The sequence below is a fragment of the Talpa europaea genome (genome assembly GCF_964194135.1).
Source record: "Talpa europaea genome assembly, chromosome: 5".
NCBI lineage: Eukaryota > Metazoa > Chordata > Mammalia > Eulipotyphla > Talpidae > Talpa > Talpa europaea.
In genome coordinates this window covers 17,015,836-17,038,542 of record NC_140071.1, presented here as the reverse complement: position 1 = coordinate 17,038,542, position 22,707 = coordinate 17,015,836, and the positions used below count along the sequence as shown (strand labels likewise).

At 39.9% G+C, this 22,707-nt stretch overlaps 1 protein-coding gene across 3 annotated transcripts; it reads right to left on the bottom strand.

Moving 5' to 3' along the window:
* Positions 1–669: 669 nt before the first annotated feature.
* On the bottom strand, positions 670–20,282 carry DNAJC21 (DnaJ heat shock protein family (Hsp40) member C21; the record flags this gene model as incomplete). 3 transcript variants are annotated; one of them, XM_084233975.1, is made up of 12 exons in its annotated part: positions 670–975; positions 1,488–1,563; positions 2,786–2,958; positions 6,757–6,799; positions 7,222–7,380; positions 8,614–8,701; positions 10,570–10,724; positions 11,788–12,092; positions 12,441–12,563; positions 12,859–12,982; positions 14,191–14,284; positions 20,171–20,282. In XM_084233975.1, 12 exons carry the CDS (start codon positions 20,265–20,267, stop codon positions 811–813), a joined length of 1,602 nt encoding a protein of 533 aa, XP_084090101.1. In that variant the 3' UTR covers positions 670–810. The 3 variants fall into 3 exon arrangements, with proteins under 3 accessions (XP_084090101.1, XP_084090102.1, XP_084090103.1); XM_084233976.1 differs by having other exon boundaries at positions 670–972; positions 6,757–6,835; positions 20,171–20,267; XM_084233977.1 differs by having other exon boundaries at positions 670–972; positions 20,171–20,267.
* Positions 20,283–22,707: the final 2,425 nt, after the last annotated feature.

The following is a 22,707-nucleotide window of genomic DNA, read 5'->3' as shown; positions in this document are numbered from 1 at the left end:
CAAAGCAGAACACAGCACTGTGGAAGTCAGTATAAATTCTGAACCATCTGCCGCCATGCGCCATCATTCTTTAGGGCTGCCACCGTGCTGAGGAGGAAGTGCCATGTAAATTAATTTGCTTCCACCTCCCCAATTCAAATCAGAGGAGGAAACTGAAAAGATAGATCCTGTTGATAGTTAACAATGAAATCTCAAATTAAATCAACAGTTGTATCTCAAAGAGATCTTATTCTTGAAGAACAACCATAAATCTTAAATTAGTTTTTAACTATGACTGGCCTTGTGGGGAAAAAACATATAGCACTCAACGAAGGTCACTTAGAAATACTTTTAAAACCTGACCTGGAGTCATGTTTTTGGGTGGAAAAAATATGGATGGTAATTTTAAAATGCTGTGTCTTTGACAGAACATGAAGCATCATAAAATACAAAGCACTGAATCATATAAAAATAGTTAATGTGAAATTCACAAAATAGAAAGGGGCATTTGTAAGTGTTAAAAATAATTTAATTTTCCCTATACATTTCTGTCCACATGAGCCAACAGAAATCAAGAATGTATACTTTACAATATTTACCTGTTTGAGACATTCAAGTCAATTCAGATGGCAAAAGTAGAATTCAATCACTAATGAAATGTTTAAAAAATATATATTAAACAAAAAAATGTTTTTTTACAAGATAAAAAATAATCTTCCACAATGCAATTAATTGCAGATCACTGAAATTTTAACTCTTTAGGTGGTTTCAGTTCAGTTTTTGGTTTCAAAATCTAGCAACAATGAAAAAGCAAAAGTGTTGGCAGGATTTCTATCTGTTTTTACGTTTCTCTTTCTTGTTTCGACTACTTGCCACGCTGTTTAAGGATGAGGAGGAAGGTGCTCTTGCATGACCTGTGGCCTTTAGATGGTCAAAAAGTTTATTCCGGGATGGAAATTCACAATGGCAAGTTGTACAGCTGATGAGAACATCGCCCTGAGGAAGGGGGGGGAGAGGATAAGAAACAAAGGCAAGTGTTATAACTGAGAAGAACATTTTATGTTTTCCTGTAGGAACTAAACATCAAACAAACAAAATGAAGATCTTTTAACAAAACGGACATCAACCAAGACAGGCTCAACAGAGAGCTACTCCTGGGAGACAAGCCCCATTAACTAACGCCAGCAACTTGAAGAATCCTAAGCTATTCACTGGCATGTACACATAAACTAGACCAAGTTTTAAATTTCAAAGTAATGTCAAAGAAACCAGTAATTGTTCTGGTACAGTCTGACATTTCAAATGGACTTCCTTTACTTTAAAGGAAAAAAGTGACCACAGCACAGATATAAATTCTGGTTTTGTCAAAGCAAAACCACTGATGGATTCGCCCCTTTGCAGCAGGTGCAGAGAGGCTCACCAGAGACGCACTCACTTTCTGAGGCTCAGTCTAGATTACAGGCTTACACAAGGCCTACAGAAGTGATGTAAATGTGCTTCAGACCTACCATTGTTTGTGGTTCAGCAGGTACTTTGACAGATTTTTTCATCTCTTTGGCTTTCTTTCCTTTGGGTTTAGGAATGCTGAAAAATAAACGAAAGAATTCGGCACAATCCAATAACATACCCCTTCCAGCTGTCATCTCATTCCCAAGAAAACTCCAAAGAACATCTTAATGACTAGCTATAAATTTGGCACAAAAATTAAGAAATTAACTTAAAATAGTCGAAACACAAGCCAAAACAAGAACCCTAAAATATCTCTTAATTTTCAGTGCTTTTGTAAAAAAAGCAAAGTGCTTAATAATCCATTCATTGAAGCAAAGCATCTTCAGTCAACCAGCAGCACTCACACATAATCTGACAGTGCAGTTCCTCCAAAACACAGCTTTTTGAACCTAAGCCAGTCTCAAGACTCAGTTTCCTCATTCATAAATTGGGAATAAACACCTAGCATCACACCTTGTGTTAACATCTGCTTCTAGGCTCCCACAAGACCCGCTTGTGGAGTCCCCTATCTTTTCGTACAGGATGGCCCTATTCCAGGTGTGGATGACGTGTTTCCCACACTGATGCCACTTCAGCTCCCTGAGGTCGGAGCTCACTCTGCACCTGCACTGCTGCGCCACCGTCAAGCATTCTCAACTCAGGCGCCCACCTGACTTGTCGCCAGAACCCTTATTCATTGTGGTCCTTTAACAACAGGGACCTAAGGCTACTTACTGCTAAGATCATTCCTCAAGGAGTAAGAAACTATTCTGTTCCAGATGAACAGAGGAGAATGAGGACATCAGACAAGGAGAGGAAAAAGTATGGCTACCTCCCCTGACTGAGACTGTCCCAAGCCAACCACCATCGCCTGGGGCGGCACCAGGATTCTGGGCTCCTTCCAGTAGGAAGGCCCCAAGCTGTAGACATCTATCCTGATGTCCCACACTGTGGGGTGAGCACAGGAAGACAGTCATGAGCACCGAGGTTCGGATAATGGTGCGCCAGGCCAGTGGGGCATGGCATCACCAGTGGCCTTGTGTACCTGTGAGTGTCAAGGATTACTGATCCAGGACAAAAGAAGACCCTTAGCAGGATAAGGTAAACAAAAACTGTATCAATCTGAATCCTGATTTGGGTCATGCTCTAGCATTCTCATTGCAACATGCTTCTATATACACAAGCATGATGTCTGGATCTATGTGTAAGTCACAGATATACCTAACTTACTTATCAATCAAGAGATTTTCTCGATATGAAAAATTGTCCATCCTAGCAGTATCAAGCACTTAGAAAACAACATGCAATTCTAGCTCACCTTTTAGCTTCACTTTTTGGTTCAGCACACAGTTCGACAGTATCTGTGACACTGACATTTTCTTGGGAAGTAACTTCCAATTCTTTGGCATTATCTTGATTTAAGTTGGTGTCTCCTGCATCAACCTTTACTCCTTCTCCAGTTCCATTTTCATTGCAATTATCATCATAAGTCTAGGTAATAAAATATTGCATACCATTTCAAAATAAATACTATAGAACTGGATTCTTACACTATGGGGCCAAATGGTTATACTAAACAATGATAATGTCCAGTAAGCACTGGTAGTAATACATCTTCAAGAAATAAAAAGGGAAGGCCGATAATACAAGCATGTGAATGTTTTTACAGAAATATTGTTACCATGCTTCCAAACATTGCTTCAATAGTGTAAAAAAAGTATGACATATTAGCCAAAATGCAAGAAAAATCATACAGATGCTAATCGGATTAGAATTCAATTCGATGTTAAGTAATATCTACAAGCAGAATTAGGAATGGTATTTATGCATTTCTGTATTTTCTAAATGATCTATAATGAGCAACCATTACTTTATTGTAAAAAAAAAAAAAAAAAAAAAAAGAAAAGAAAAAAAACCAACAACAACAACAAACCACCAGGATTGTAAAAGAAAGCTGCCTGGCAAACATGCCTTCACCAAGTACAACTACTTTTGAGTTTGTTTTGGGTAACAATTTGCCAAATTTGCCTTTTCTCTTCCTTCCTTCTTTTGTCTTGCTCTCTCTCCACACAAAAATTCCTGATCCTGAGCTAAATATTAAAGTAAGCTGCAGGCAGACAGCATGACACCGCATATCCCTAAGACATCCCCTCTGTATCTTCAAAAGCTCCTCATATTCAAGAATTTAACAATGATTTATTGTTTAAGAATTTAAGATGATTTAAGAATTTAACAATGATTTATCCACATTCACAATCCAATAATCCCTTTCTTTGGTAACCTCTGGGTAGAGGATATAATCAAGGATCACATGTTGCATTTGGATATCCTGTCTCTTTAATCTTCTTTATTCTAGAACTCATCTCTTCTAGCATTCCTACATTTTTGTTTTTCATGATAATGGTTTGATGACTGTTTTGTAGAATGTCCCATAGTTGGGCTATGTCTGATTGTTTCCTCAATGTAAAATTAGGCTCAACATTCCTAGCAAGAAATTTAATACAAAGATAATGCTGTGTCCTTCTCAATACATCAAGAGGCAAAATGCCACTCTGTCCCATTTCTCAGTGATTTATTAATTTTAATTTTCAATTCTACCTTTAATGAAGTCGAAGAACTGCCAGATTTTCCTACAGTAAAGTACCTTTTCCCATTTTTGATTAATAATTTGCAGTTTTACTTTGAGATTAATTCAATCCTGTTCCCTATTAACTTTCACCCAATGGATCTGATATGTACTGATGACTCTTGTGGGAACCATTTATTATACACAGATGCAGAGCAGGTGAGTTTTCCATTTCTACTCAACTCTTCTAGGATGACATGTTTCTATCCATCTCCTTTCTTGAATTTTCTCTTTTTTACCCTCATATAGATAGGATTTTTAAAAAACAAAATGCACGTGTAAAAATCACCATTATTCTTTTTGATAACTTAATTTTCCCCAAATTTCGCAGGCTCTTAAGCTGGCTTCTAGGTACTTCTGATGTATCCCCACCAATTTTTAAATTATTTAGCTTCATGCATAAAGTGATCCATTTCACTTTACTTTCCCTGGCCCAGCCCCAGAAACAGTCCTTTCTTCAAGGACCAAATCCTCTTTCCTTGAACTGGGGAAGGGGATTTAGAAATCATATTATGTGCACCAGATATGTTTCTTGCAACTGGGGCGTCACAACTTCAAAGCACTGCCTGAGGCAGCACCCAGTAAGTCCTCACAGCACCCAGTACCAACACACTTACTTTCTTAAATCATGAGCCCGCATCGCTATCTCCCTCCAGTAACAATCCAACCCTACAGTGATGGACTGCTCAATCTAGTGTTGGACAAAGCTTGGTCTTTGTATTTTCCCTCTCTCATAAGAGAAGCTGGTTCCCAACAATACTAATACATGTACTCACTTGCTCTGCTCTACAGTCTACATGATACCATCAAGATATCTAAGAAAGTTCAAGGTTTTATCTTTCGCAGTTAATTTTGACCTTATATCCCATGGAAGGTGTTCTTTCCATGCACGGCATTCAAAAGTCACACAGACTGATTCTTCCTCTCAGTCATCCAGGTCATTTGTTTATAGTGAATTCCAGCTTTTTGAGATTTCCTTTATAATTTTTTTGTTCTATTCAATTTTTTTGACCTTACAGAAAACTCAGAGTTTCACAATTCTCAGTATTTGCTACCTCCTATTCTTTAATCTAACAGCAACTGACTCCTCCCTACCTTCCCCTTCAAAAAGTTTAGAAAATACCAAGTAAAGTGCTGCATAAAACTAGGTCTGACTGAGGCTTTGCTCCCTGGCATAATCAAAAATCACAAACAAGAGGAAAATATAAAGAGAAAAATAAAGGACTATAGCTTTAGAGGACAAAGTAGCCAACTAAAGCAAAGGCTCCAGTTGAAAACTCAAATGCATGTATTTATTACTGCAAATCACACAACCTATTTTTCATAACTTGAGAAGTGATAGACTTGGGTTAGCATAAATTCCTCTCCATCTGATTTGTCCTTATTCTAGTGTTTTAATAATGCAGAGGAGAAAGTGTCCAAAACCAATGGCTGTGAGTCTAGCGCAGAAGCTGGCATGAGTCATTTTACCAAGGCACAGACAATGCTTTCTGGCTTTACAACTGCAGCCAAAGGTCCCAACATCACAATTTCAACAGCAATAAACTCATGTCATTTATCATTTTTTGGAGATGAAACAAAAATATATTCAGTTGGATAAGTATGTCAAATCTAAAGTTTATCTTTGTTTTATGAAATTATTAGTGTTACGTAAGTTCTGTTAAAATCAGTTCTAGTCTTTTAAAAAACTATATTTAACATTTAATGATTAATCTAACCTAATACAACTAGGTTTTATTAAAATGACACAGAAATCAATTCCATTTCCATTAGAACCACCACTCCCTTTAGAATCCTTACTAAATCCTTTGTTACCATGGGTTCCAAGATATCCATAAGATTATTACTTACATGTAAAACATAATTCTTTTATTTAAAATAACTTAAAAGATTTAATTTGGAGCCCAGCTGTGAAATATTTAACTACTTAAATTTCTAATACAAGAAGACATTTTAAAAAAAAAAATCACAAACATTACAAGTTTCTAACCTAATGTTCCTTTTGCAAACATTTATGTCTATTGTTGGGAGAATAAATTCAGACTTTCAATAATCAACAACCCTATATGAAATCAGTAATTTTCAAATACTTCTGCCTTTGCTGTCTTCACTTAAAATTTCTATCACCTAGGTCTAAATTTTATTTTTTCTTTTATTGACATGACTTTGTAACATTACTTAAGTTACAGGTGTTCATGCAGTACATGCCATATTATTCATTGTATTTCATTGCATTATTCAAAACTACGCAATTTTATTCTTTACCCTGCCATTGTCCCTTTTACTGATTCAGTCATTCTTTTCTTCCTTCCCTTCTGGTTTCAAGTGTATCTTTGTTTTACTTAGTGTTGTTTTTTTCATATTCCACAAGAGTGAAATCCATATATTTTTTTAATTTAACAAAGTCATTCAGCAAATTCACAATAGGGGAATTACACATGTAAAAAAATTTAAACACAATGACAATATTAATGAATAAATTAGGTACATAAATACAAGGGGGAAGGAAACACTGGAAAAAAATTTTTTTCAACTCAATCTGTTTTACAATCAACATAAAATTACAATGATAGTACCCCTCTTTAATACAGATTATAATGAATGAACAAGAGTACTCTAACTTTTATATTTGATATTTAATGTTACTAAAACTTTCAACATACCTGTGTTGGTTTCTGTTTCTTTTTCTTCTGTTTCTTAGAAAGTCTAGGAGTAAAAAAAAAAAAAATCGAAATATCAATACGCGAATTTGTAAAAAGAAAAAAATATATTGAAATACCAGTGACAGAGAGGGAAGTAAAATGGTAAAAACATTTAATAATATAAAGCATTAAAAGAAAAAGGAAACAGTCACATACCATGTCAGCAAATTGAAACAATGGCCCAAGTGACAGTAATTAGCCTATCAATTGCCTAGGTATAAAACTGCTTAGAAGTACACTCATAATATATTCTATAAAAATTACAGTTAATGTCATGTCTTTAACCACGGCAATACTATATAATGAGTTTCCTTAACTGGCAAAATGTAGAATAACTTTTTGACATAAAACAGCATTTAAATACAATCTCTAAATGTGATAAATATGTCTATTTATTTTAAAATAAGTAACTTATTTTAAAGGTACTTCTGTTTTGGTGCATCCTCGATTTCTTCTTCAGAATCATCATTCAATGAATTTTCATCAGCTTGCTGTCCTGAAAAGTGTTCCTCCTCCTCCTCCAATTGTTGTTTTAACAAGGCAACCATTTCCCGATGCTTCTTTGATTTTTCATGGTTTCTCATGCTGAAATAACAATCTTATGTAACTCCCACAAAGTTAATTCATATGTGCCCAAATAAGTTCCTAGATCAACGCAACTGAGTTAAAATTTACTCTTGTCCCATTAACTAGTAAGCAAAATGTCAGTGACACTATAACAAGAAATAGTACCTTGTCAGAATTCTTAGGCATTAAAAGAACAAAGTGACTATGTGCTTTTTTACTATATCCCAGCATTCTTCTCCAGATTCTCTTTTATTTTTTGAAATTCATTAATTCTGAAAATTCAAGTCTTCCCTGTTGTTCCCTCTTAATCACCGAGCATGTACTAGGTGCTCCTGAGTTTAGGGTTATGCAATGGGTTTCGAGGGATCAGGACTACAGTCTAACTATAAAAGGCAGATCACCTGGGCACGAGAAATGGTGACAAGGGCTTGAAGTTCAAGAGCAGTTTACCTCCTTTTGCTTTTTTTTCAGCAGATTCTTTCACTTTCTCATGGGGGGGGGGGGGGTCTTTTCTCCTTACCATCCTCAATGTGAGTTTAGACACCTCTCTATCCTCTGTCTGAAATTCTATGAGCAATGTTTATTTCAGTTTATCTATGGACTACCTGACACTTCACGAAAGAGTTCTAACAATACTTAAGCTATAAAGTTAGAGTAGAAAGTAGGAAACCTGTGTCACTATCAACTTTATCTCATCTGTTCAGAGTTTGGTTTTCTAGTTTGGTCTACTATTCTTCTTCCCACTAAAATTCTCCTTCAGAAGGAATCCATATTCTCTCCCCTCTTTAAAAACAGTATTATTTTCAGTATTACTTCTTTATCACTATTCCCATATAATAAAGTCCTTCCACATCAGCAAATATCCTGTAGGCAGGACATGGTTAAAGTTCCTAATCTTGCAGCAGTGGCTTGCACAGGAGTGTGAAGGCTGGAGATGAATCTGCCGCTAACAGAAGAGGGGACTAGTTTTGATGTAGCCTCCCTGCCTGTGTGACTATGCCTTCCTTGTCCAAATAAGCAACATATATACAGGATAACATATATATTTAAAAATCAGCCAATACATAGCAATATTGATATGAGTGAAAATCAGTACAACAGTCTTAATTACTGGCAAAAATCTTTTTCCTCCCCTGCTGGAGACAAATTCTCTAAGATGACATGTAAGGGGCAGTGACCATGACCTTGGCCTTTCGCAGTGTTAACACTTCCCCTCAAAAGAAAAGGAGAATTCAAAGACATTACACTTACGCCTTTTCCGTCTTGAAAGATTTGTCACACGCTGGGCAGTAAAGGTCATCATAAAGCTCAGCATCTTCAGCCTCATCACTATCTTTACCTAGGAGAGGGAAGCCTATAGTCAGAACCCCAATGCACACAAAACGAAAACCTGTTAACAAATCACCTCTCTTTATTAGAAACTAAAAGTTCTTTATGTCCTTACAAAAAATGTTATCAGAATTTGAGTTGGTCTTTAAAAAGCAGCACTGAATTGAGGGAATACTTGCAAACAAATCACTTTATATTTTAAGTAATTGTCGTAAGTCTTCTTCGACGATCCCTGAAATTCTCAAAGTCCTGGGTATGAGTTAAGTACAGAAAATCAAGCACCACCATCATAGCTCTACCATGAAGCAGTATTTTCAACAGGGGATTTTTAGTCTACCCCTAAGCAAGATTTGGTTCCAACACATTTACAACTGTGATCTACTCTTAAATGTTGTTGAACTTAGCTCACCAAATTTCATCACTGTGAAACTGATGGGTCACAAATGTATACATGTCACATAAAGTCCAACACTGTTTTTACCAATTCATTTTTCATAAACTTGAGGCTTTATTATGAAACAATAATTACTAGCAGTAGAGTCCACATACTCTTAACTAAAAAGTTCAATGGGGACTACACCTGGGGGGGGGAACATTATTTAAAACTGAACAATGATGTAAAATATAAATAAATGAATAAACAAATAAAAGTTTCTGTACATTTCACTTTCTATCTTTATAAAACTAAACAAGCAAATTGACTGTTAGTTGGTTCTTTAGAGTAAGTAATGTTAATATGATCCTGATGGACATTTTCATTGCAATCACAATCATTCAAAACACATACCATCTAGTGTTAATGTTTACTATATGATGTTATTTCTCAAGTAGGTACACACTTTGAATATCACATACATGAAATAAACTTTGCTTAATCCAGTAGTTAATAAAGGATGTTAGATTTGAGGTAAAATATGAATCCAAACATGCTCAAGACATAGCTTCTCAGATATTAGTTTCCTCATCAGTTAAATGGTGGTAACTATAAGCAAGACCTACTTTTGAGTACCATGTAAAGATCAAGAGAGATCTTCCATGTGAAAGTACTTTATAGGTTCTAAAACTATGGTAATCAATGCCACCTCACGTGTAGAATGCTTTATAATTACAAAGCACCATCATACATACTACTTCTGATTAATAGTTCATTTCCTAAACATTTTAAACGTATGTCATATTAGCATTTAAGCAATTAGTCTGAAAAAACGTTATCAATTTTATCAGGAAAACTAATAAACAATGCTTAGATCCCTCAATTTTATCCCTCACAGCATAACCAGAGGCAGTGGGGAAAAGCAGGCACAGATATTCTCAGTGCTTGGTAAGTACCCACGTGCCTATGCTCTCGTGAGAGCAGCAAAGGACACGACTTAGCACACCAAGCGAGAGCCCCTGCGCGAAGTCAGACACGAGAGGAAGGACTGATATATTCCATGTAGACTACTGTACAGTATCAGCTTTTCTGAAGAGCTTCCATTAAAACTTGACCTAGAGCTTAACTACACATTTTTAATAACCAGTCAATATTACACTGGTCAATATACTTACATGGCTAGAAGCACAAATTGTTTAAAACATGGTGAGAAAAAGTCTGTTAACCAATTTACTGGAATTAGGCTACTTTAATGATAGATTACCTTCGTTTGGCCCATACAATACTGTTTTTCAATTTAATCACCTGCCACACGTAAAACAGGAAGGTAAAAATTCAGGCTTCTAGCATCCCTTCAAACACACACACAGCAGTAATAGACTGGAACTCGGGTGTTCTATAGATTTTCATCATCCCCCACAACTCTTTAACGGCACCTACAGGACACAAGTCGTAGGCACAAAAACACGTGTGTTCTAACGTCCCCTAAGGAATAGAGAAGTTACCATCCTGTCCATCCTTGGGCTCTTGCTCTTCCTCTGTGTCTTCTTCTCCTGATCCATCTCCAAATTCCTTTTCATATCGTGCCTCCATCTCCCTGAGCTCCTTCTCCAAATCGGCCACCGTCATCCAGCTCTGTTCTTTGTACTGCTCTGCCAGCCTACACACACAGCACAAGCGCACATACACTTCTTTAGACTGAAAATCCATCTCCCTAGCAAGCATCTTCTCCCAAAACTGAAAACCTATGCTGAGTTAAAACAGGAGAAGTCACTTACATCTCTTATCTGGTTGATTTTATAATAATGGGTTTGAAGTGTAAAATTCTTAATCATTTACCAAAAGTCTTCAAATGATTTAAATCTTAAGTATTAAGTGCTATTTTCTTTTCTTTTTTTTTTTTTTAAAGATTTATTCATTTATGCACACAAGAGCTGGGGCACAGGCCGGAGATGCAGGGGATGAGAGGATCCACCAGAGACAGTGGGGAACAGAACAGGCAAACTGACTGAAACACACTGCTGAGAAGAGCAGCAGGCAAGGCAGGAGAGGTCTGTTTTGCCATGAGGGTTGCTCGCTGGCTGGCCAGGAATCGAACTCGTGCTGCAGAGGCTGCAGATCGCTTCACAGTGTGGTGCTTAACCTCTTGCACCACCAGGGAGGCCCAAGTGCTATTTTCAAAAGCTATGGGGCAGGCAGGTAGAATTTTTAACAAGTAATTTTGAAAAAAAAAAATGACATAGTGCTATCAATCAAAAATTCAAAACAGCAAACAAACTTGAAGGCACCAAATGATGTAAATATCAAAGTGTGCACTGAGAAGAGGCAGCAAGGCATGGTGGTTAAAGGGCACCAGACTGAATCCTGGGTCCAATTCCCAACTCTGCAATTTACTAGCTATGTGATCTCCTGCATCTCTCCTCAAAAGAACAAGGATACAAATCAGAACTTTCTTCACAGAACCATTGTAAGAAAAGCATTTAGATCAGGGCCTTGTAGAGTGTAAGAACTCAATTAACATTTGCTTTTATTAAATTCTGTAAGAATTTGTAAAAATTTCAAGTATAAAGGAATTCCAAAGGAAAAAATTCAATTAAAAAATTTGCATATAGTAGATAAAATAATTGTCCAAAGCCAGGATTAAAAAAAGGAACCTACTGAGGTTTCTTCTGACACCTCCCTCTACCTATATTTAGAAAAGGATCCGGCCATGCATCACGTACTTTGCCTGCTTCAGCTTCTGCTGCCGTCTCATTTCTTCGGCTTTCCTTGCCTTCTCTGCGTTCTGTTCTTCCACAAGTTTTCGGTGAGCCTGCACTCTTTTATCTCTTTTGCGAATGAAAGCCACCAGCTGACGGACAAGCTCATTCTTCTCTTTTCTCGCTTTGTCTCGAATCTTTTTGTTTTCTTTTTCCATGGCTCGTTTTTCCCAGCGGTTGGAAGCCTGTCTTGTATCATATTCTTCTTTCCAAGCAAAGTTCTTTTGAGTGCAAAAACTCTGCCAGTAGGCATAGAAAGGATGAACTACCTGTTGACAAAAAAAAAAAAAAAAAAAAATAGGTAAGATGCTACTTTTTTAAATTTTTTTAAAGGCAGTAAATATTAATGATGCAGAATCCTTTTTTTATGTATTTAACATTACTATTAATCAATTGGAGAGAGTGTCCTTTTAAGGCTTACAGAATAACAAATTTAATGAGGAAATAAATGGGATGGGACCACATCAATAAGAGAGAGAAGTAAAGGGGAAACTAAGAGGGAGCTGAGAGCTCCTTCAGTGAGGGAGAGTCACAGGACCCAAACCAGAATCCATAATTTTAAAATGAAGAAACAGGGAAAGATACATTGATAAAATGACAATGCGTTTTTCTTTTACCGTATCATAGTCACTCTGGGAGTCTCCAAACGTTGGGAAATCCTCAGCATCCTCTTCTAACACAGATTCTAGTTCTTCCTTCACAATCATTTCAAAAACATTACGATAAACCGTATAAAAGCCCTAAAAACAGTAAAAGAAACACAAACTTAATAATTTTGTAATCTAGCCAGAGAATAAGATTTTAAAATGTACAATGTGGAACTTTAATGCTGAAGAATTAAGACTCGAGACTTGTCAATGCAAGCACATTTAGGTTTCAACTGGAGGTTTTTATATGCTGACAGTTTAAACATGAAGGCAACGTTTTTCCAGTTCTCAAAACAAGCAGTTTTACTTTCTATAATATTAAGAATTCTCTTTGTGTTGAAGAGCCTTAATTAAGCAATTGACAAGAAATTAGGAGTTCTTATCTTACCTTTTCATCATCTCCATAACCAGAGTAACAAGTAACAGTGAAATAGTGAAGCAAATCTAAACTGTCATCCTGATATTCTCCATCAAATCCACCTTTAAGCAGAGCTTCTCTATGATTATCATACCTAAACAAACAAAATTAGTATCAGTGAAGGCTAAATTATAAGAATTCAAAGACTCCTTACTCTGAAGCAGCCCAACTACCATTATTGTATATTTTCATCTATCCAATCCACAACCAGAAAGTTTTAATAAAAATATCCCCATGAAGAAACTAATCTTTCAAAGAACTGCTGAGTAAAATTTGACTGCACTTCTAGTAGTATACTAGAGGCAGACAGCACTCTAACACACTGTACAGTAACAGCCTATTTAAACAGTGGAATTTATTAAGTTGAGGAGTGTTCTGACTCTCTCCCAGAAAGGCAGCTACATTTTCACAGAAAAGAAACATTATTAAAGGCGGCAGTACTGAACATAATCTGGTTCACAGACTATTATCTGGCAATTTTTTAATAAGTACCAGAATAACTCTTCCTATGTTTATGTAAAAACAGGAGCTTCACACAAACATAATCACCCCCCCCCCATAAAAACTATGAAGGTAGATATTATCCTGTTTGATGTAACTAGAATTGAAACTCAGCAATATATTAATCATAAAGCCAGTAGGCAGCAAACTGGAATTTAAAACCAGGTCTCCTGCACTGACAAGACCACGGTCTTAGCCACTATACAGTATTGCCTCCAGAGAACAGGAGTGAACAGGCAGGAGCTTTTAAATAAAAAGACCCTGGCACAGGGGAAAAAAACTAAGAGGTTTTTTCTTCTAAGGCCATGCTGCCTAATTCCTGGAGTAGGGAAAAATTCAGGGTTCTCTGATTTTCATGTAAAAGATAACTTTATAGGGTTTTTCCGTACAGCTTTTACATAATGTAGAAGCATTAATTCAATCTCTTCATAGAAAGTAGTTATTTGGAAACAGTTAATATTTTATCCGTTTTTTTAAGGGCAAGCCAATGTTCTTGTCTGATATCAGCAAATTCATCATCTACCACATGGACCCCATTTAATGAGAACCCACTTTGTAAGTGTCCAAGCTAAGACTAGTTTTGCCAAGTTTTCTGCTTTTCCACCTATAAAATCATATAATTGGAGGAATCCTCCCTAAGTTTCTTTCCTACCCAGAACAGCACTTCATGTAATTTCATATAATGATTAGGTGACTTCAAAATACACCCAAAGCCATTTAACATTTTAAGTTTTTAAGCCCTCTGTTAACAATTTTTTCCCCCATAATACACTACAATAAAAGGGAGAGTGTGAAGCTCACCATGCTCTTTCTTGAGGGTCACTCAACACATCATATGCTGCTTGGATCAATTTAAACTGTTCAGCTGCTTCTGCGGCATTATCCAGATTTTTATCTGTTAATATGAAATTACAGAAATTTAGGCATCAATAGAGGACAGACTCTAAAAGGGACGTCTTCCATCACAAATGCCATAAATAGATGAGGAGTGTACAAAATCAGGGAAAAGCAGAGATAATGGGTGACAGCTGATAATTAGGATCTGTTTTAAGAATCTATTTAAGTAGAAATTTCACGCTTTTCCCTAAACGTCAGTGCACCACCAAGTACTCAATCTGGATAACCTCATAGAAAATTCTAAGTAGTATACATTTAATTTTAGAAGGAGCAAAATAAATCAAATCAGTTACAGGAAATTATTTAGTGCCAGATTATGTTTAGTGCTTACACTGTCTTCAAATTTTTCTTTCTTATCCATGTATACCAAAATAAACACCGAGAATTAAATGTGTATCTATATACCCATAAACTAGTTATTCATGAAACTTAGAAAGCATCTTTGCCTCAGGGTGGCAGCCAGCTTCCAAGATGGCCACCAAGCATGCCCTCCTCCCATGTCACCAGGGTTGGTCTGTGGGACAAACAGCAAAGGTGATGATGGTGTGTCATTTCTGAGATTAGATTATAAAGACTGCAGTTTCCATCTTGGACTCTTGTAATCACTCTGGGAATAGCCAGATGCCACAGCATGAAGACATCCAGGTGTCTTCTGTGGAGAAGCTCATGGTGTTCTAACTACCACCACCCTATTTTCTCTTGCAGCCTTTACTGTGGAAGCTGGATAAGCTAAGATACAAGCAGGTATTTTAGCTTTTCCAGCCTCCCTTGCTGCTAGAAATGCATATGGGACACAGTTCTGATAAATGAGATGAAAGTAGAAGTCTGTTAGTATATTCTCTTTCCTTCCTCTTTCTTCCTATTCTGTGGTATGTGGACATGATGACTGGAGCTTCAGCAGTTCATCTTCAGACCATGAAGGAAAAGTCAAGTGATTCTCAGTGATATCACTAAACTGCTAAAAACAGTATCAACAGGCACGGACTTCCAATCTTTCACGTATTAAGAAAAATAAACTCTTAAGTTATTTGAACCATTGTTAGGTTTCTGTTCTTGCCTACTAACACCACCATTTTCCACCTTGTTGTGGCCCTGTTGCAATTGGGTTCTAAGTGATATAGGACATCCAGTACTCTGCTGTAATTATTTTAGATCTTGATTACCACTCTTTGACAGATACTATTAGTTGCCTACCCATTATCTATTCTTGTTTTCCTAACAAAACCCTGACTTGGGGAGATTCATGCCCTCAGCTGGAGTGAAATCATGGTGGGTTGAAAAGCTGATATGTGATTCCATTTCACTTTACTGGTATTAAAAAAAATAAAATTACAACTCTAAAACACTCATCAATAGAATAAATTGTGTGCTGGCCACATAGAGGAGAATTGTTTTGATGTCTTCAAGTTAAGGCCTAAAAAAATGCCAGCTGTGAAAGCAACAGAAACAGATTTTAAACTGTACCTCATCTGTTTAGTTCCTGGGCTTGGAGAAGCTAATGTCAATTCATCATGTGATACTCTCAGGTATAAACCCTAGGTGGAAAACACCTGAATTTTGTTCACAATACAATGTACCCAATTTAAAAAATTCACTTCCTCAGCCTTTCTTGAAGTAAAGTTTTAGCCAATCAGAGGTCAAACAAGTTTACTAAAGTGAAGTTTCCTAGGTGAGCCAGTGTTTTCCTGATGGAGGGGAGGGGCTTGGGTGACACTCATCTTACACCCATAACCCAGCTCCTATGTCTTGCTCAAAATTACAATAAAATGTCTGCAAGTAGATTATAAGGATCGCAGCACAGACCAGTAGCCCATCCTTTCTTCCAGTAACAACTGAGTCCTGATTTTATGCAGGCAGCTGATCCCCAGAACAAAGACACCTATTCCCAGTTTCCCTTATGTCAGTAAAATCCTCAAAAGTATTTTGTGATGGCTTTTAATGTCATCCCTAAAAAGCAACTATCAACACCCTCTGTTCCCACTTTATCTTGCCTCCATCCTGCTGCCTGGGATCACCCATTGCCATCTTAGACCATCGTGAGTGAGGTCCCTCCTGAGTCTGAGGAACTGCTATGCTGGGCTCCCGACTCCTCTTATGCTCCACATGAGCGCAATCAGCAACTTTCTTTGTGGCTTAGCTGCTTACACCTGATGCAAGGACTCAAGCTGCACGGTCAGAAAGGCAGCAGGTCTTAGATGGCCTCATCAAACAGCTGAAGGTACCAAAAGTGTGTTAAAGCCACTTTCGTAGTTTATTTTTACTTTAACTGTAGGTTTTTACATCTCAGTTAGGTCTTAGCTTTATTTAATTATTAAATTCTTTAACACTCTTTACGCAGTATGTCTATTAACTTGGGTTAATCGCATGACCTCTGGATTCTTGTTATGTGAGAAAAAATAAAAGGTCCACTTTGTTTAGCCACTGCTGTGAGCTACCTATCACATGCAGCTGGACACAATCCTGATATCCTCCCAAATTATTTTTAAAAATTTTTCTGAGAAATAAAAAGGCAGAGTTCAAATAAAAGTCAGAAACCAGATCTTGCCACATAATAACAAAAAAGGTGACTGTTTGGGATAAGTAGGCAGGTTGTTCTTCTTTACCTCTGAATCAGTACTGTGCCTTGTTGTCCTGTTCTTTTCACTTTCTTCCCCCCAGAAGTTTGGACAAAGCTACAGCTTTCCATCAATTTGTTATATGAAAACACAGTCTAAATCTCTTATTGAAGCATCTTTTTAAATAATGTGCTTGATCTGTGGTAAAGCTTTTTATTTTGTTTAAATGTACTGAACTGGCTGACTCCAAGCTAAACTAAATTACAAACACATGAGTGCAGTAAGTTAAAAAGCAATAATAAAAATGAAAAGTCCATATTTATTTGCACAAGTCACAGGTATTGAAAATGCAGTTAAAAGTTTAAGAGGCATTCTCACACTATTCTTTGTGCTTAAGCCACTCATGCACACTTCCCCTCCCTCACAAACCTTTCAACAAAAGCCTTTGGAAAATCTCATGAATCACAGCTTCTAAGACTTGCCTGACACCTGCAGGGCTTGCAGCTTCTGAGCCACAGCACTCAGAAGGCAGCCCTGGTGCTGGAGTCTGGTCACCCCTGCGCACAAACTGGAATCCTTTGGGGAGTGAGACTATTTGGCCATCAGCCCAATTTCTTCCCTTCCTGCTTCCCTCTCACAACCACTCATCATTACTCACTAAGAGTTTTGGCGTTTGGCTCAGGTCCCATGATCCTCCTTGGTGACCTCAATATACAATGATCTCCTGGTTTCCCTATCTCCAGCCTTGCCCACACCAATCCATTCTCCCCAGTTCATTCAGAGATACATGTAAAAGACAAACCCATCATTCCTCAGGCTTCCAGCTCTTCCATGGCGTAGGTTAAAGTCCAATCTATCTAATTCAATGTACCACAATCTTCAAGACATGACCCTTGCTTGCCTGCCCGCCCATGCTTACCTCTTTCCCCTTCCTAGTCTCTGCCTTGCTATCTCTTAGCTTCCTCCACCTGTGTTGCCTGAATCCCCACTTAGATCCCCACTTAGATCTCAATGTTATTTCTCGAGGGACACATATCTACAGCAACTATACATTAAACCCAGCCCCAGGTCAGGTACCTCAGGTAATAAGCATCTTGTATTTGCCTTCATACTACCCTCTGCTCACCAGGACTAAAACTGCCTGCTTTCTTCCCTGTCTCCCAGCAGACTTCACGTGACACGGTACGTGATCATCTGTTCACACGATAAAGAGGATGGGGGAAAAATATTCATCAGACGAATTACTGAAAGCCTGCCCTTTACAAGGAGTATCTCACCAGGGATTAGTGTTGACTCTACTGGAAATTATGCTCAGTTCCTCAATAAATGAAACAAAGGTAATTTTTTAACAAAGAAAACTGAGGAGTCACTATTTGAGGTATATATATTTTTTTGAACCACAGTCCATACGCTAATCCTGAAACTAACAAAGTACCTGATACACAGAATGAAATTAAGCATTTGCTGAGGGACAGACAACAAATTAATGGGCCAGCAAAACAAAGCATCAAAATCATGCATCTCCTAGGAGAGTATGTACTCCTTAAGTATATAGGCATCTTTAAAAGATATTTAGGATGCTATGCATGATGATGACATTTAGAGAAAATATTTGCATTTACTTCCTAATGGATTTGGTTTCAGAGTAGTTCACTGATATTTTACTAGTACTTGCACTGTTCTCCCTTGCATTGACTTCCAATTAATCACCAGATGTGGCAATTTTTCCTTTGTAACATCTCTTTAACCCTTGCCTTTCAACCCCTGGCCCCAACACACACCCAAATGCACACATTGCGTCCCAGCCTGGTTTGGCCTTTACCTGTCCATGGTGGACTCTACCTGACTTCTGTCTCCCACTGTCAATTCACTCAGTACCTTCCCAAGACATCTTAACAAACAAGCCTAAACTCTCCATTACTGAAAAAACAAATTTCATAGCCCTTATCTGACATTCAAGGCCCTTTATGACCTAACCTCAAACTACCACTCAAAAACACTTTAATATCGCCATCAAATTATGCACTTGGTCACAAGAATTCTCTGGTTCATCCTTTCCCACCCAGGAGTCAATAAATTCCTTACTTCAACTTTCCTAACTTTTGCCCACTGGTAGCCCCTATTACTCTATGAGGACATGTCTGCACTATCTCTGGATTTATTAATTTTGGATAGATCTGCTGATTTCCTCCTGGGAGGAATATTTATCTCTTCCCTTCCAAAATCTTTCTATCCGATTTTTTCAGTTCCTCGGCTGGCAAACATAACTTTAAGTAACAGACCCATGTTTTTTTATTACATCAATTACAGACAGTACATCTGACACTAGGTCTTCACCCTTTCCTTCAGCTCTTGTGCCAACCCATATTTCCAAGCCCTTAGCTCAAGTGATATTTCCAATAAACACTGCCTTCAGCCAACCTGTCCCTTGGATCATTTTTGTCCACTACCATGCTTTTCCCCACTGTTAGTTCACTTTCCCCCATTCTACTCCTCCAGCAGCCAACGGCAGTTCAGGCTCCGCCAAGGGGAAGCCTCGCGCCTGCCTTTCCTCAGTCCCGCCCTCCTCAGGACTCCCGGGGCCCTTCTTTCGGGTCTATTGATCCAAGTAGCCATTACACACGCTGTGCTAGTCTGTTTGCACCTGCAATTTAACTTTCCCTAAGAGCAAGGCGTCTTCTCCCAAGAAGGCTGGGAGGGTCCTGCCTCGGCGTCTCCACAGCCGAGGGGCGCGGCGCACGCCCCGAGGCCCCGGCACCTCGCGCAGCTGAGCCCCAGCTGCGGGCTCAGTTTCCCAGCCCGGATGATCGGATTATCTCACAGAAGTCGGGCAAGGCGGGTCCACGAGCACAGGAAACGCGTGCAGGAAGGTACTTTCAGTAAACGCACAAGCCAGGAGGGCACGGGTGAATCCCGAGTGAATTTCAAGGTCAGCCCGGCGGGCGCGGGGGCGCGTGCACCCCCAGACCTTCACGCGCCCGGCCGCCTGCCTCGGGGGGGGGGGCCCGTCCCCGCAGGACACTCAGGGGAACTCCGGGAGAGCCGGGGGGCCGGTGCTGCGGCGGCAGCCAGCCCGGGGGGGTCCCCCCGCCTGCTCCCGGGGTGTCTGAGGGGGGTGCGGGAACGGGTGAGGCCGCCAGAACGAGGCTTGGGCACCCGGCGGCACTAGGGGTCAGGGGTGAGGGGTCAGGGGCTAGGGGCGGGGGGGCTGCCGGGGCGCCCGCGGGCGAGGCCGGCGGAGCCCCGAGGGCCCGGCGGGCGGGGGTCGGGCCGGGGCCGGGGCCGGGGCGGGCCGCGAGGCGGCGCCGGCGAGGCCGCGGGGCAGTTACCCGGGTGCCATCTCAGGGCCAGCTTGCGATAGGCCTTCTTGAGCTCCTCCTCGCTGGCGTCGCGCCGCACCCCCAGCGCCTCGTAGTGACACTTCATGGCCCGGCCGGGCGGGGGGCCGGGGCCCGGGACGGGGCCGGGGCCCGGGCCCGGGCCGAAGCGGCGGCGGCAGGGCCCGCGGTCCTCCTCGGCGCCCGGAGCCTGGCGCCCGCACCGGGCCGGCCAGCGAGCTCGGCGGCGGCAGCGGCGCGGGGCGGCGGGGGCGCGCGGCGGCGGCGGCGGGCGGCGCGGCCTGCGGCACGCGGGAGCGCGGAGGGGGCGGCGCCGGCGGCCGCGACTCCGCATGGGCGGGGGGCGGGCTCCTTCCGGAACGGCCGCGCGGTGGGCGGGGCGTCGGCGGCAGGAGGCGGGGCCGAGGCGGGCCGGGAGGCGGGGCCTCGATGGCGGGAGGCGGGGCCGCGGAGGAGGCGGGACCGCGGCGGAGCGGGGAGGCGGGACGGCGGTGGCGGGACCGCGGTGGCGAGCCGGCAGGTGCGGCAGGTGAGGGCAGGTGCGGGCAGGGGCCACGTGAGCGTCATTGTGAGGGGCACAGATGCGGGTCGGTGTGAGGGGCAGCGGGTGGGCGGCGGTCCAGAGGGAGCCAAAGAGGGGTCCAGAGAGGACTCCGCCCGTAGAGGCTTCTGGAAAATGCCTGTGGTTCTGATGATAATTTGTCAAGAGCCCTGCTTTTTACAGATGAGGCAACCGAACTGGCTCGCTCAAGTCTAACGGCTGAATTCGATGGGAGAGAAACCAGATTTTTAAACCCTTTTCAGTTCCCTTCAGCTGCCAATAGTATGCGACCTCTAATAGTGCTTATCCTGACCAATATGAATGAAAACAAAAACTGTAAATAAGATGACTTAAATTGGAACAATTTAAGAAGGAAGCATCAGCACATTTTAAACAACATACTAAATGCTGCACCACCAATATTGGATGAAATTGTGCTGACCCCATCCACCTACCACTCTTTAATCCTAACTTTTCTGGCCTATAATCCTACATTTCTAAAATTGATTTAGGTTAAGAATGCAGTTTGGCTGATCTGATACACTATAGGACAGAAGATCTATGCAATTGATCTATACAATTTGATGTGGCAATTGTTATTAAAACACATCAACACACCAATACATTTCATTGTTCCTGGAACATTTACTTGCTAGGTGTTGCTTACATTTGCCAACCATGGTTATAAATAACATCTGTTGCTAACAAACATCTGTTGTACAGGATTGGGGTACCCAAAGTTTAGGAAGGATGTCCCTTCCCAAATATCCTGTACCTCCACAATCAAAACAAACCCACTCATGGCTCTATACACCACTGCCCAAAGAATTCACTACTCAAAATTCACACATATGCCTCTTTTCCAAAGAAAGAAGATACCATTTGGTCTTAGTTTGTAAAGTGGTAACAAAGGATTGTGGAGTCTTTGAAGGGAAAAATGAGGTTTCTCCTCATCTGACAGTGGAATGGGGGCAGGGATGTGGACAAAAAGTGACAATACTTTTTCATCCTCTAACTAGTTTGGCTTTTCTTACCTCAGTCACTTGCCTCTTTTTCCTCCAGAGGAAAGATTTATTCTTGCCTATAACCTACCAAAATTTAAAGACAATTATACTGGATATAAATTTCAGTCGGAAGGCAGGTTTTTTATTAAACAGGGAGACTTCTAAAAGAACATGGAGACGAGAAATTCTCACTAAAATGAGGCACTTTTAAATGACTCAAAGGGAAGTATTGTAGACCAGAAAAATATCACTCTGTTGAAATGATAATCAAAATTGTTAAATTGGAAATAAAGCTCTTGCAATATACATCTAAAAGGTATTGGCTCGAAATTTACTTGTTGATCCAGTTTATTTTATAACCTATAATTAATTTCTTGAGTTACGGGTATTTAGAAGTAAATCCTGAATACCAAGATGGCTTATTTTCATCCAAGTCTACATTTAATTGCCTTGATAATGGCCCTTTTTGCACTTAATCAGATTTGAGCTTCACTAGTCATATACAAGTATTTTAAGTGAACCTCTGACCAGCATAATTTAGATCTCAAGTAGCCTAATTTAGATTATTTCAAACTAATTATAGACTCGGGCCTTAATTTCTTTGCAGAAATTAAGATGAAAATAAAGGCATAAAATTGAAGTGCGGGTGTTAATCACTAAGATGTCTAGAATGTACTACAAAAATGAGCTTACAAATCAGCAAAGTAACTACCACACAAAGCAAATTTAGTCACAAAATATCTAATCCCAAGAAAAGTATTCATTTTTTTCACCTGTCAAATTGACAAAGATCGTTTCACCATTGTCAAGGGTAAAAGGAAATGAACCCTAACCTCTGAAAGTATATTTTGGGGGGGGGACAATCAAAATGTCTTAATGTTCACAACCTTTGACCCAACTTGTACTTGCACAAAATAATTCATAGAAATGTTTGCTGCAAGCACCTATGCCAGAGAAAGAAAACTGAAATACTCAAGCATCTA